Below are 15106 nucleotides of genomic sequence, written 5' to 3' on the forward strand. Positions count from 1 at the left end.
GTTCATCCTTCAACTCTCAGGGGATCTTAAGATGGTGTACTTGGGTCTCTCATCATCCATTATCTAAGCTTCTTTCTGGCTCTTTCCTCAGCTACTTTAAGAGGCCCTATGCCATCACCTTCCCCAATCCTCTTTGTAAGCTTTCCAAGAAAGTTCATATTCTGAGGCATCATTGCCCTTTGGTGCCATGCTTCTCTATTTGGCAAAGATCAAATGCTTGCTAGTTGAGGTGGTTTCAAGGATTATTTTGTCTCCTCTTTGTGAGAACTGATTTACAGTAGTTAAACTTTCTGAGGAAACAATCATAGTCTGTGCCAATGTCTTTTAAAAAAAAATCTACCTCCTAGATTCAAGAGCTTGTTAAAATAGGTCGGGTTGTCTCGATTACACTGTCATCTCATTTTTATTCCCCCCCTTTTTTTGATGTTTGGACTTGATTCCACTATTTTCTCTAACTAGCTGGTAAACTGACTCCAAAGACAACTGTTTCAAAAATGATTCTCACGTTGATGCAACTAATCCTTTCCTGACTTAGAATATAATTTCTTGTTAATGTATTTGGAGCCTCTCAATCCTCTTTTAAAAATACTGATGAGGCATGTGTGCAAATCTACGTTTGCAAAAGTTACAGGAATTTCTCTACCTTCTTCTTCTACTGGAGTCTCTCAATCCAGGGCCTCCATTGTTTCTTAGGCCAGCACAGGCCCTTCTAATCTCCATGGCCTTGGGCAAGTCACTAAACTCCCCAGTTCCAGTCCTCCCACCTCAGTAAAAGGAGTTGGATCAGATAGCTCCCCCCCTAGAGTCTCAGCCCCAAGAGGAGGAAGACAGGGGGAGGAGTGGAATGTTGGCAGAGGTAAAGTCACCAAGACAATCAGAAATTTCCCCGGAGTATTTATTATATATAGGATGAGAGGGCAAAGAGATCTCTCGTTGTTTCAGCTACCATCTGAAACTGGGACCCCAGAAACTGGCCCTTTGTAGAAGAGTTGGGGCACGGGATCTGGGAAGTCCCGAGCTCAAATGCTGCCCTGGGCCCGTCTGCCTCAGTTTCCCCGACAGGAAGAAGGGCCTATGCATGTGTACACATGCGCGAACACGCACACGCACAAGGTTTTCTCCCGCCTGGTCGGTGGGGTCATACATCTGCTCCTCTGCTCCTGGGAAGGGGGCGAAGACGAGGATGCTGACACGACTCCCACTGGGATTTGCACCAGATAACCTCCCTTACAAGTCTGGCCAGGGTAATAAAACAAAGTTAGAGGCAGGGAAAATGAATCCCTACCGAATTTAGATTAAAAAAGAATCAGTAGAGTCTCTGTCCACTCACATCCAAGTTTCCGCCACCCTCCCAGGCCGGGGGTCCTATAGCGACTCCACCCCGGGGGGCCCAGGACTTCCCGCTGATCTCGAGACTGCTTCAGGGGACGAGAAAGGGCTATATAAGGCGCGGATGGTCGCCGTGGGGTGCCCCCTCCCCTTAGGGGTCGTCCCTGGCCCTTCCCTGGCGGCAGGAGGCTCAATGGGGAGCCCCCGGGCCGACCCCGCCGGGGTCAGGCCTCGGTCATGGCCATGGAAAGCCCCCGCGCCTGGCGCTGCTGGGCGGCCGTTGGGGCCCCATCCCCTCCCCCGGCTTACCGTGATGTTGCAGTGGATAGTGAGCGGCGGTGGATGCGGGCTGCCCGGCGGCAGCAGCAGGAACTGGCAGTGCAGCTCGTCCAGCTTCCAGCTGACGATCCGGAACCGCTCGTGGTTCTTGTCGAAGATGGACTCCAGGAACTTCAGCTCGGCCTTGAGCCCTGACACCGACATCTTCGCCTCATCTCCGGGGCGCGGGCAGGGGGAGCCCCGCCGTCCCGGCCGCCGCAGCCGCGACCGCCCTGCTCCGCCCCGCGCTCCGGCCTCCGGCCCTGCCCGGCCGGCCGCCTCGAAGATGGCGGGGGCGCCCGAGCCTCGGCCCGCGGCGGCCGCTCAGGTGGCGGGGCCGGCCTCGGTAACAGAGCCCACGGCGCGCGCCCCCGACTGCCTTGGGTGCTCGACTCGCCGCCGCCGCCGGGAGAACCACAGAGCGACAAGGAACGCGACCGACGAGCGCGACGACCAGCTCGGCCCTGCCTGCCACGGACAGCCCGGCCCTGCCCTCCTCGGCCCGCCCCGCCCCCTCAGCGCCTCGCGCACCCGGCGCGGGCCGCACGCACGGACACCCCGCCGGGCCCCGCCCCCTCCTCCCAGCCCCGCCTCACCCTATCTCCTGGCCCTTCTCCGTCCAAGCCCCGCCTCTCTGTCTCACCCAACAGTCCTGGGCCCCATATTCAGGGCCCCGCTTCCTCTCCGTTTCATCCTATCTTCCCACCCCACACTTTCCAAGCTCCGCCTCCCTGAACCTGGCTCTCTCTATCTCTCACCGCCTCCGCCCTCTGAACCCCGCCTTTCCCCCCTCCCCCTCCCTTTCCCTTCGGCCCAAGCTCCCCCTCCGTCTCCCCCTCCCCCACTCTTCTAGTCCCTCCTCCACCCTGCCTCACTCCATCTCCCCGCCCCCACCTTCCAAGCCCCGCCTCCTTTCGCCCTCTCACCCTAACTCCCCCCACCCCCGCCCTTCGAACCCCGCTTTCTCTCCGCCTTACTCCATCTCCCCGCCTCCGCCATCCGAGCCCCACCTCCTAACCGGTTCACCCTATCTCCCTGTCCCTCTCCGTCCAAGCTCCGCCTGCGGCCCATCCTATCTCCGCCCCCTCTATAAGAGCCCCGCCTCTTCTCCGCCTCAATTCCTTGGCTCCTCCCACTTCCCTCGTTCCCCCTCCTCCCTCTCTCCCTGTCTTCACTCTCCACATCTTCTGGGACTTTCTCCCCTCACCCCACTTCTTCCTTGCCCCCTTTTCCTCCAGGACCCCACTTTTACACTTACTCTACATGCAACCTCCACTTCCAGAACTTGCTCCCAAAATCTTTCCCCCTTTTTTTAAACCAGAACCCCTTTCCTCCATAACCTGCCCATAATGAACGTTCCTCTTCTGCCTTCCCACTCCACAGGGACCCCACTTTCCTGGCCCCACCTTTCAGAACCAGACTTCTGCACCTACACTGTCCAAAACCATGAGTGGGGGCTGGGGGGTACTATTTGCCCTTTGGGCGTCTCCCCAGCTAAGGCTTAGCTCAGTGTCTAAAAGCACTCAAGGGTGCCTAATAAATGCTGGTCGTCGGACTTGGATTCCTGCCCGTTTGTCCATCACCCAGCTTCACTCTCCCCTTCTGCTTCCACCTTCTCTGAGCCCCAGCCCACTCCAGTGACTGCTCCCCCACGGTGCGGAGTCCCTTTTCTCCCCTCCCTCCCACTTCCAACCGCCCCCTCCATCCAAACTGGATACAGAGAGGGGCACAGACAGCCTCTGCCCTCGAGGGTTCACGTTCTAAAGGGGGTGGGCAACGGTGGGCATACAAGACACGCGGGAACGAAAGGGACTCTCCGTGGGGACGTTTCTCATCCCTTCCCAGGATGGAAGCCTTCTGCGGGTCTGTTGTCTGGGCTGCAGGGAGCACAGCAGCTCTGTGTCATCTTGGATAGGTTACTTGACTGTGTGCGTTCGTTTCGCCACCTGGGAAAGGAGAGGCCTGGGCCAGGGGAGGTCTCCAGCTGCCCGGAGTGTCTGTGATTTATTCCTGAGCTCACCCACGGACAGACAGGTGTGCCCGATGTCTGTGTAGCCCTCTCCATGGGGACCCCGCCTTAAGGGAAGGCCCCCACTGACCTTGTTTCCGGCTGCACATCAGCCCTGAAAGTTCTTAGTGGTCCTGGTGGCACAGGAAGAAGTCAGCCCATTGTATCAAAGTCCTCTCCCAGGGGGCCCAGCCCTTGGCTGGACTCTCTCTTTAGCATCCGTCCTAAGGCATCAGCCTCTCCCTGAGAGGCCTGTCTGGGACTTGCCATTTCCTTGTGGCCATTGTCAAGCCAGTCCATCATGCTTTCCTGCCTTCAGTTCCCCCAAAGGTCTATGAGGTCCCTGTGTCCTAGTGCTCTTTGGAGAATCTTCTTTGGCCGCCATTCTCTCAGAGACACTGTGCCAGAGCCCCCGAGGAATAAAAAGAAAGAAAAGCTTCCCAAGAGCTTGAGGTCTGGGAGGAGAGATAACTGTGCACATTGCAAATAAGGCATAGACAGGACAGATGGGAGAGCATCTCAGAGGGAAAGCTCCAGCATGGAGGAAGGCTTCCTGCAGAAGATGGGCAAAAAGCACTCCCCAAAGTCAAGTGGGCTGTCTCTCCCTTCCGCAGAGAGTTTTCATCAAAGACTGGAAGGCCACTTGTGAGGCCCGTTGCAACAGGGGTTCCTTTATGAGAACAGGTTGTGGCCTATAGGTCAGCGATGGCCACTTCCAACCCTAAAATGGTGGACTTCTGTAAGACAAAGGATGTTTGTGCACAGGTGGTTTATGAGTGGCCCCTGACTGTTGGTCTCTCAGATGGATGTGTGCCCCAATGTCTCAAAAATGGCATCTTCGGATTCAATTTTGTTGTATTTTGAAATAATGTTTAGGTGTTCCTTAAAATACATGCTTAGTCTTTGGTTTCTTTTTGATGAATAAAAATACTTTCTTGATGATTGAGTATTCAATAAATATTTGATTTAAAAATAAAATTTCCTGGCTACATATTCTAGTGAGTCATGTTACACACATCTATGGTTGCCTAGTTCTAAGAAATGACATAGCAGAGAAAAAAACAACAACATATAGCCAGGTTTTATGTTGGACAGTGGAAGGCTACCTTTTTTTTTTTTTGGTAAACCTTCCATCTTAGCATCAGTCCTGTGTATTGGTTCCAAGGTAGAAATGCTGTAAGAGCTAATCAATGGGCATCAAATGGCATCCCCAGGATCACACAGCTAGGAAGTGTTTGAGGCCAGATGTAACCGAGAGCCTCCTTTTTCTGGATCTGCCAAGACTACCTTTTTTTTTTTTAAAAAGCTATTGAGGGAGGGAGGGTAGGAAGGAGACAGACAGACAAACAGACAGAGAGAGGGCTACAGCCAGAGTCCATTGAAAATGGTCTAAGAGGAAAGGCCAATAGCCTTAAGGTAGACCAGGCAGGGCTTTTTGAAGGAAGTGGTACTTTAGCTGAGACTTGAAGGAAGCCAAGGAAGCGGGGAGGCAGAGATGAGAAGGAAGAATGGTCCAAGAATACGGAATGAGGGACATTCGGAGAAAATGCATTGTCAGATCAGAAGATGGAGTCTTGTGTGCAAAAAAAAAAAAAGCAAGGAAACCAGCATCATTGGAGCACAGAGAACATGGTGGGGTGGTTTAAGGGAGGTTCAGTTCAACATAAAGAAGCCTGCAATAGCCTGCACTGTGATCAGGAGCCTACCCCAAGCTGCCCATTCTCCTAATTGTTGGAAAGTTTTGCTTCATGTTAAGCTTCAGCTTTCACTTTGCAACTTCCAAGGCACTGACTCTAGTTCAGTCTTGTAGGGCTAAGCAGAATGAATTTCATCAGATCCTTCCGTTCACCAGGCATTTGCTACTTGTCTATGTGTGATCCAGGCACAATGGGGATACAAAGACAAAAATGAAAACAATGCCTTTTCATTTCTCAGAACTATCCCTAAAGGACACCCTCCAGTTCTTCCAAGTGTCCTAGAATTTCTTTTATGCCTTCAGAAAAAAGCACACCCAGAGCAACTGCTAGCTGTCCTCTTGCTGTCTTCCTAAATGTTCTGTGATTCTGTGGTTCAATTTCTCTGGGACTCCCATCAATTCAACTCATAGGATCATCGATGAAAACTGGATGGAGTTCAACTCCTTCGTGTTATCTGTAAGCCTCATCACAGGCTTCCAGGACTTGAAGGGCTGTTATATGGAAGAACGCTTACACTTGCTTGCTTGACCCCACAGGGCAGAGCTAAAGTAATGGGTAGAAACTGTAGAAAGATAAATTGGGGCTTGATGTAGGGGGAAATTCTTTCCATGAATGCTGTCCCAAAGTGAAATGGAATACCTCATCATCTCACACGTGGACTATTGTGATAGCTTGTGGGATGGTCTCTCTGCCTCCTCCCCAGAGATGTAAAATTGATTTTTAAAAAGCACAGGTCTGACCTTGTCACTCCTCTGGTCAATAAACTCCAGAGGCTCCCTAGTACCTCCAGGACCAAACATAAACCCCCTGGTTTGATGCCCATCATCACCTGGCAGCCATTTCCTACCTTTCCATTCTTATACTGTATTCCCCTCCGTGTTCCCTGTATCCTGGTGATACTGGTTTCCCTTTTTGCACAAGACACTTCATCTCTTGATCCAACAATGCATTTTCCCTGGTTGGCCCTCATGCTTGAAACTCTCTCTGCCTCTTGGCTTCCCTGGCTTCCTTCAAGGCTCAGCTAAAGACTTATCTTCTACAAAAAGCTATTCCTGGTCCTCCTTAATGCTATTTACTGCCTTCCCTCTGACATCATCTCCAATTTATTCTCTCTCTCTCTTTCTCTCTCTCTCTCTCTCTCTCTCTCTCCATCTCTCTCTCTATTGTCCTTAGTACCCAAAGAGGACTAAAATGGCACCACCACATCCAGGTCAATGTACAGTGTGTCTGACTGTGGCTGATTGGGCCAGTTCACAGGTTGGGCACAAATAACCTATATGATCGTTTGGGATGGAGATGTCTTGAAATGTGTACATCTCATGGCTTGTTTCTGCTCTTAGAGCACACTGCCTTCTGTGATGTGGGCTCATCATGCAGGATGGTCCTGTGACAGAGTCTTCCTATGTCTTGTAATCAAGATGAAGTTCTTCAGGGAGACCTTGAAGAGTGTCATTATGTGACTGTTTCTGACCTCAGGGTGAGCACTTGCTTTGTGAGAATCTTCCATAAATTAGTCTGTTAGGCAAATGCAAGTTTGGTATTCAAACAGCATGGCCAACCCATTCGAGTTGGATCTTCCATAGTAGACGTTCAAGTTCACTTGAGAAAGGACCTCAGTATCCAGTACTTTACCTTGCCAGGTGATCTTCAGAACCTTCCCAAGACAATTCAAATGGAGCCATTTCATTTCCCAGCCTGGTGCTGTTATAGTGTCCAGGCTTCACAGGCTTACAACAATGAGGTCAGCACAAAGGCTCTGTAGACCTTCAGTTTGGTAGGCAGCCCAATACATCTTCTCTCCCATATTTTCCTTGAGAGCCTCCCAAACCATGAGCTAACTCTACCATCAACCTCATCATCATCATCTGGAGGGAGAATGGGTTCTTGACTTTCCATTAGAAGATGATGGTGCCATCTTTGACTTTATTTTCTTTGTGAGTTTTTTATTGTCTATGTGATATATATCTTCTATCATGACATGATATATATATCATATATATAGATGGAGTTATAGATAGATAGAAAGATAGATAGATAGATAGATAGATAGATAGATAGATAGATAGATAGATATAGCAAGACAGATTTCATGAAAGCCTTGGTATAACCTTTGACAGACAATTGACTGCCTGGGGTGAAGGGGAAGGAAGGTAGGGGAAAATATGAATCCTAAAATTTCAGAAAAAAATTGTTTCTACATGTAACTGAAAAAATCAATATATAAATAAAAAAGAAATTGAGTAGGTACTTAATGCAACCTCTTTTACTCATTTTGGCCTGACAACGCCAAGGAAACAGAGGTCCTCTACCAGCCCGCATCACACCATCCTTATGTGGAACCATTGGCTACATTAAATGTTGAAACCTTGAATGTGGTGGACGAAATCACTTACCATGGCAATACGCTTTCCAGGAATGCCCACATAGATGACAAGCTAGGTCAGACCATTATAAATAGAGCTGTAACGAAAGGGCTTGGATTTGTGATTTCTTCTGGGGAAGAAACGGGAACACAGATGTAGACAAAGAAGAAAACAATCCCTGCCCTCGAGTTGCTTAGAGTCTCCTGGGGAACATAAAACTCATACCAAATCATTTCCAGGGTGGATGGGGTTGAGTGCTAAGAACTGACATAATGGGGAGAGACCTCCTTTAGGAGGGCAACGTTGGGGCTTGATGGGAGCTGCTTGTTCCAAGAAGCAGAGGAGAGGAGGCATTCCAGGTCTAAGGGACCAGTCTGGAGGCAGAGAAAGGAATGAGGAGAAGCAGAAAGGTGGCCAGTCACACTGGCATCCAGAGCTCCTGCCTGAGAGAGTGTAAAGACCTGGGGAAACAGGTTGGACCCAGATTGTAAAGAGCTTAAAAGACCAAATAGGGAAAAGTCATGGTAGAAGTTAGGAGGTGCTACTTGGACTTGGGCTTCAGGAGGTCAACTCGCAATGGCCCCAGAGAGTGGTGATGGAGGCAGGATAGGAGAGATCTGGTAGAACAGGGCTGATGAGACTTGGTAACTGTTTGGATACGGGAGTTGAAGGTGTAGCCAGGGCTAGAGGAAGGATAGTGGCATCCTCAAGAGAAGCAGGGTGGGCAGAGGGGGCCAAAGGAAGGGCTGATTTACTCTGTGGGTTGAGCTGTGAAAGCATCTACCGGCAATCCCTCCCCTAGGAAGTCACCGTGTCCTTTGGGCTTTGTCCCATCCCTCAGATCAAACGTGGGATCTTATCTAGCCTGGCAGTGGAAGGTAAAAGTGGCTGTGGTTTGTAGATGGAGATTGTGGCCATGGACGATAGACTCCATACCTGGGGTGGGATCAGACCCAGAATGTAGGGTTTGCCATAATCAATGAATCCATTATGGCATTTGGAATATCCAAAGTTCTGCAAGAGTCAATTTGGTTACAATTAGACGTCATCTTGCAAGATATGAAAAATTAACCAGAGATGAGCCCATTAAGCCTAAGAGCCATTAAGCTGGGATCAGGAAAGACCTAGCACTTTGAGGAGGATTTATTTTTAAGATTTGTAAAAGTGCACCTCCAGCAAATGCTCTCAAGTCCCCACAAGATCTGAGCCTACAGGGCAGCCGCTGAGATGTAGTGGAAGGGAGGAATCTCAGAGGCAGGAAAGGTGGGTTTGAGCTCCTCAAGCTGCTCCAAAGCTTTAAAGCTCTGCCACAAAGCAGCATGTGTGACCTTGGGCAGGTAATTATCCATGACCCTAAAATGAAGTCTAATGACTTTTCTAGACCCTTCTGATGCTAACATTCTATAAATCTTGTGTTTAAAAGCACCCAGATCTATGTCCTGCTATCAAATGCTAATACCCCTTAGTTAGAAAGGAAAGGAAATCAAAGGAATGTGTTTTATTTTTTTATTTTCTAGGGGATTTGTACATTTTTTACTATAAACTAGAAAAATGAAAAATATGAAATTGTACAGCTTACTGTATATGTTGAAATCTCTCTTTATCAATGTATGTATATTATTGTTCAGTCCATCAGTCATATCTGAACCCATGAACATGCCAATGATGTCCATGGGCTTTTCTTGGTAAAAATAACTGGAGCAGTTTGCCATTTCCTTCTCCAGGGGATTAAGGCAAAGAGAGATTAAATGACTTGCTCAGGGTCACACAGCTAGTAGGCATCTGAGGCTGGATTTGAACTCTGGTCTTCCTGACTCCAGGTCCTGTTCTTTATCCTGGGTGGTCAGTGGTCCAAGAGGAGAAAGTAAACCATTCCAGGAAGGGGGAGACAACCAGAAAAAACGCCTGAAATTGAGAAATGAAATATGTTTTTTGTGGAATAGATATGATCAGAGATGCTAGCTTTGAATGATCACTATTACAAATATTAATAATGTAGAAATAGGTATTGATCAATGATATATGTAAAACAGTGGAATTGTTCAATGGTTACAGAAGGGGGGAGGGAAAGAACACGAATCATGTAACCATGGGAAAATATTGTAAATGAATCAATTAAATAAAATTTTTTAAAAAGAATATGTCATTTTTTAAATTATATACTTTTTTTTAATTGCCTCATGAAGACAGCAATGTAGCTCAATGGATAGACAGCCAGGATCTCTGGGAGTTCCTGGATTCAAATGTGACCTCAAACATTTCCTAGCTGTGTGACCATAGGCAAGTCACTTGACCTCAATCACCTAACCCTTACCATTCTTTCTGCTTTGGAACCAATACTTAATATTGATTCTAAGACAGAAGATAAGGATTTAAAAAAATGTTTTTAATTGTTCCTTGCTAGACTATGCATTTACTTTATTTAAAGCATATGTCCAATACATGATAGATGATATAGAAAAATGTGATTCTATTAAGAAGTATATTCTCTTTCTTCTTGGGAAGAAAGGATTTAAAGATGGCTCTCTCTTATTCATAATGATAAACAATAAAGTCTCCCATGACTACAGGATAGATGGCTAGAGTTTCATTAGCCACCAGGAGATCTCATTCAAAGGGGGAAAATAACTTTCCTTGATGATATTGGAAGTATACTGGGCTATATTTTCCAAAGAATTAAGAATCAAATTTGTCTCCTTTTGGACTAAATTATTTTTCAATGAAAAAACAACAACCTACTTCTAAATTCTGAATCTTCTTTTAGGGAAGAAGTCTTGAAAAAGAAATATTTTATTCTCCTCTCCCTTTTTTTGTTAAATCACAATTTATTGCTAATCCTGTAGAATTCAAATATGTGTCAGTTTCTTTGAATTAAATAGAATTGGGAATAGTATTAGAGATTATCAGATCTAAGTTCTTTTTTATACAATCACAAATATACAAACATATTCCCCCCAAGTTGTGGGAGGCATAATTGTACTCCTCGCACCATCTTAGTCTTCAGGTAAGGGAAGGGAATGAGGTTAGCTGGATTCCCAGAGAACCCAATCCAAGGTTTAAGACCAAAGCTTCATCCCTCTCCCACCATCTTGTGCCTTGCTCCTAGACTTCTCAGGGTTTCAAGCTGAGATGGCTGGTTGCTGTAATCTTGGCCCCAGAGTCAAGGTCAGAATCCAAATCAACTATCTCCCAGTCTGTGAAAATCACCTTCTGCCCCTGAAACTGAGGAAGGCAAATCTGAAATAACCAGAGAGTTGAGATGGGGCATGGTCTCCAGAAATAACCATGAGCAATGGTAGGGGCCATCCATTGGTTCTGGTGTAGGTGAATGGGAAGGCATTACTCTAACTCAGGGTTCCTTGGAGTTGGAGACCACCTATTCCTGTTACTCACTAAAGTGAGGGCATTTCAAATGACCAGGGAGGATTATGCCAGCAAGGAGAATGGGTCTCTTATCTCTGGTCTCTTATCTGGGTACATAAATGAGGCCAGACAAGGAACTCTAGCTGATTCTGCTAGGAGATAAAGACAATTAGAAATGGAATTACTTTTGGTCCATTTACAGCCTTTAAAGAGATAATATAGTTTCCCAGGTGTGTGACCCTGGGCAAGTCACTTGACCCCCATTGCCTAGTCCTTACCACTCTTCTGCCTTGACTCCAAGACGGAAGATAAGGATTTCTAAAAAAAAAGTCTGAACAATAACAATAACCTTTAAAAAAAAAGAGATAATATAGTTGAGAGAACTGGTGGGGAAGCCTCAAATTCAAGGGTTCAAATCCTGCCTCTACAATTACTGTTCTTGTTTGTTCTCTATAATGACCTCCACTTAGTCTTTATTATCTCAAGTAAGATAATGTATGCAAAGAACTCTCAAACTTTAAGATGCTACAGACCTAAATAGCCATACGAAATAGTTATTATTGTTGTTGTTAATAATTCTATTGCTGTTGTTGTTAATAATCACGATAAAAATAATAACTATTCTTAACCTCTGGGCCATAGACCTTGCTTCATAAGTGTTTCACTGAAAAAAAAAATAGAGGCCATTCAAAGAGCTCTCTCTTTTTCCATTTCTCTTCCTCATCTCCCATCACTCAGGTACCATAAAGCACAACGTCTTCCTTCTCTGTATTTCAAAATTCATGACCCTTCTCATTGACAAGGCAAAACCTTCTACCTGCCCAAGTACCCAAATTCCAACCCATTTTCTTCAGCTCCTTATATCACCCCCAATCTTCTCTATCTACTGGCGGCTTTCCTTTTGCCTACAAATACTGTGCATGATTCTCAGTTCTTATCCTTTCTGTCTCCTCTTCTTCAAGGCTACACTTCTTGAATCAGCCTTCTATAACTGGTGCCTCCACTTCCTCTCCTACTTGCTTTTAAATCCTATGTGATCTGACTTTGGAATTCAGAATTCAACCAAAACTAATCTCTCCCAAACACAGCAAATTCTTAATTGCCAAATCTAGCAAACTTTTCTCAATCCTCATCTTTCCCGACCTCTCTGCAACTTCTGATATTATTTATCATCCTTTTCTCTTGCATATACTCTTATCTCTAGATTTTTGTCTTCAGTTGGATCCAAGTTAATGAAGCCCTATGTGTTATGTGTTTTAAGATCTTAAGGACAAGGTTGCTTCATTCTTCATAGGATAACAAAATTAGAGTTGGAAGGGACCTCAAAGTAGATTTAGTTCAACCCCTTCATTTTACTAATGAGAAAATTAAAGGCCAAGAAGGTTTATGATTTGCCCAAGGTCATAGAGGTAGAAAGTATCAGAACTGGAACTTGAACTCTGGTTTTCTAACTCCAGGATCTGGTATAAAGCCAGACTATTAGTTCCTTTGCTCAGATGAGGAGGAGGAGGGGGGATATGCAGGAAAAGGCAACTAGAGTGGTGGATGGACAGCTATGAGGATAGGCCATGACCCCAAAGTAATTTTCACCAATCCTATATTTAGCCTTTTCTGACATTTCTGAGTGGCTAGATGTTGCCCACTATCAATAGGAATATATCTAGTTTCACTTTATTTATCATGATAGAAAATACCAGATCCTCCTAACATCTAAGAACCATCAAGAACCAGTTGGTTATCTGGGACTCAGCTATGCATAAGCTCAACCTTATTTCCTTGGATCAGGGCAAACTGGGCATCCAAGATGGTAGGGAGGTCAAAGATACACACACACACACACACACACACACACACACACGCACACACCTTTTTTGTATAAGCATGTTTTCTATTAGTAGTCTATCCTATCCATAAACTCTCTAGTTAGACCAACTTAGAATGAGGTTTTATTTCTATTCCTTGAAATCTCCAAAGCTAACTCCTCTATTGTCATTGGCAAAATGACCATACTCCTTTATTTTCATTGAAAATCCAAACATCTGCCCAGTTTACAGGATCATAGGATTCCCACAGTCATATAAATAATAAGTAGCACAATTAGGATCCACGAAATCACAGAATTTTAGAGCTAGAAGAAACCTTAGAGGCCATCTTCAATCCTCTCATTTTACCGATGGGAAAACTAAGACTCAGCATACAGAAATTCTATTCTCATATTCAATAAGCACTGGGACTACAAAAAGAGGCAAAAGAAAGTCCCTGCCCTCAAGGAGTTCCCAGTCTAAAGGAGGAATCTACCTAGAGTGCAAAGGAAAGACATAGGACTCGTCCTCACAAAAATAGGGACCAGGAAAGAGGAGGAGTGGAGAAAAGGATGTCTTATGGAAGAAATGTGGTGCACAGCCTGGGTGACATAGGGAAGGAAGGAAGCAAGTGAGGGAAAGAGGAAGGGAAGAAGAAAGGAAGGGAAGAAGGGAGGGAGGGAAGTTTCTTAACTCTTTCTACTTATGTAGGGTTACTATTCTGCATCTGGTACAATGATTACTCTGAGTCAGAGGGTTGAGACAAACAGCTCTTCTGTCAAAATCATATTCCAGTAACCTCAGGTAGAAGCAAGGGAACTCCTTCTAGTCTCTTGAGATCTCCCCTTCCCCAAATTTCAAAAACTATTTTTATATTCATCTTGCCCAAAGAGCCCATAGATGGTTCCTCTATCAGCCCACTTCAGGCAAAGAGCCCCAAATGCCCCAGGTCTATCCCACAACTTCCTGGCTTACAACAGATCCAGCTGGTAGTGTGGGAATGTGGGGAGTTAACTCCCACCTCCCCAGATCTGCTAACATAATGACCTTACAGCAGCCTAATACGTGGGAACAATCTTCTAAGGAACAATAGTCAGCTTCTATTTGTGTGGGTTTTGCAACACTACTAGGACTTATCTTGCATTTCAGCCTTGCTTTGGGATTTTCTCACCGTCTAGAAAAGGACTTTTTGTTACATTAGCCTAGTTGCAAGGACAAGGGTAGATATGTTTCCAGAGTACAAGGACAGAGAGAAATATCTGCCTGCTTGATTTGGACAAAATGGAGGACCATTTCTAAGATGGAGTCATTCATGTCAAGAAAATCCATCCAGGGCATGGTCTTCCCCTCTCCTTCCTTCTTTTATGTATTCAGTAATCCACAGAATGAATATTTTACATGGAAAATGTGGTTCTTCAATGGATCCATTCTCATAGATGAAGGTATTCTCTCCAGTGATATACATCACAATTTTTCCGAACCTTCTCATCCTCTATAGCCTTCTTTCATGGTATCCCATAAACCCTCCAAAGAAAAGCTACTAAATGTGCCTGTGAACTTCTAGGGTCACTGATCATGCCATTGTCAGCACCACCCTCAGGCCATCCAGCTCTTAACTCTTCTCCCCCAATTATGACCTGTTCACCATCTTTTCTAATCAATATTCCCAGGATGATATCTTTTATATTACTTCTTTTAAAAATTATTTTTGTTTATATCTTTTGCTCATAATTATCTATATTTCCCATTGTATCCTTTCTTCAACCTGCTTCTAGAGCACCATCTCTTCTGATAAAAAAATTTAAGAGTAAGAAAAGAATCTGGCAAAAATGAAAATCATTTTAAAATTAATATCTATTAAGCATCTACTATGTATAAAAGTCATTAGGTTAAGCACTGGAAATACAAAAAGAGGCAAAAGCCAGTTATTGCCCTTAAGAGGATTACAATATGTAAACAAATATGTACAAAAAAGCCATAGACAGGATAAATAGGAAATAAGTAAGAGAGGGTAGGCATTAGACTTGAGAGGTCAGGAAAGATTTCCTATGAAAGTAAAGACTTTAGCTGGGACTTAAAGGAAGCCAGGAAAGTTGAGAGGTGAGGTTAAGGAGGGAGAGCCTTCTAGGTATGGGGGGCAACTAAACAAAATACCCAGAATTGAGATAGAATTTTTTTTAACAAAACAGCCAAAAGGTGATAAGAAGGAGTTGTCTCCTCTGGAAC

At 45.5% G+C, this 15106-nt stretch overlaps 1 protein-coding gene across 2 annotated transcripts in view; it reads right to left on the bottom strand.

Moving 5' to 3' along the window:
• The window catches only part of UBE2Q2 (ubiquitin conjugating enzyme E2 Q2), a 74538-nt gene extending 72432 nt beyond the window's left edge, over positions 1-2106 (bottom strand). For both annotated transcript variants that reach the window (XM_056796994.1, XM_056796985.1), the window contains exon 1: positions 1639-2106. In XM_056796994.1, the coding sequence (XP_056652972.1) occupies positions 1639-1812 (174 nt within the window). In that variant the 5' untranslated portion in view covers positions 1813-2106. The remainder of the gene's footprint in view (positions 1-1638) is intronic.
• Positions 2107-15106: the final 13000 nt, after the last annotated feature.

The sequence above is a fragment of the Monodelphis domestica genome, chromosome 1 (genome assembly GCF_027887165.1).
Source record: "Monodelphis domestica isolate mMonDom1 chromosome 1, mMonDom1.pri, whole genome shotgun sequence".
Lineage (NCBI taxonomy): Eukaryota > Metazoa > Chordata > Mammalia > Didelphimorphia > Didelphidae > Monodelphis > Monodelphis domestica.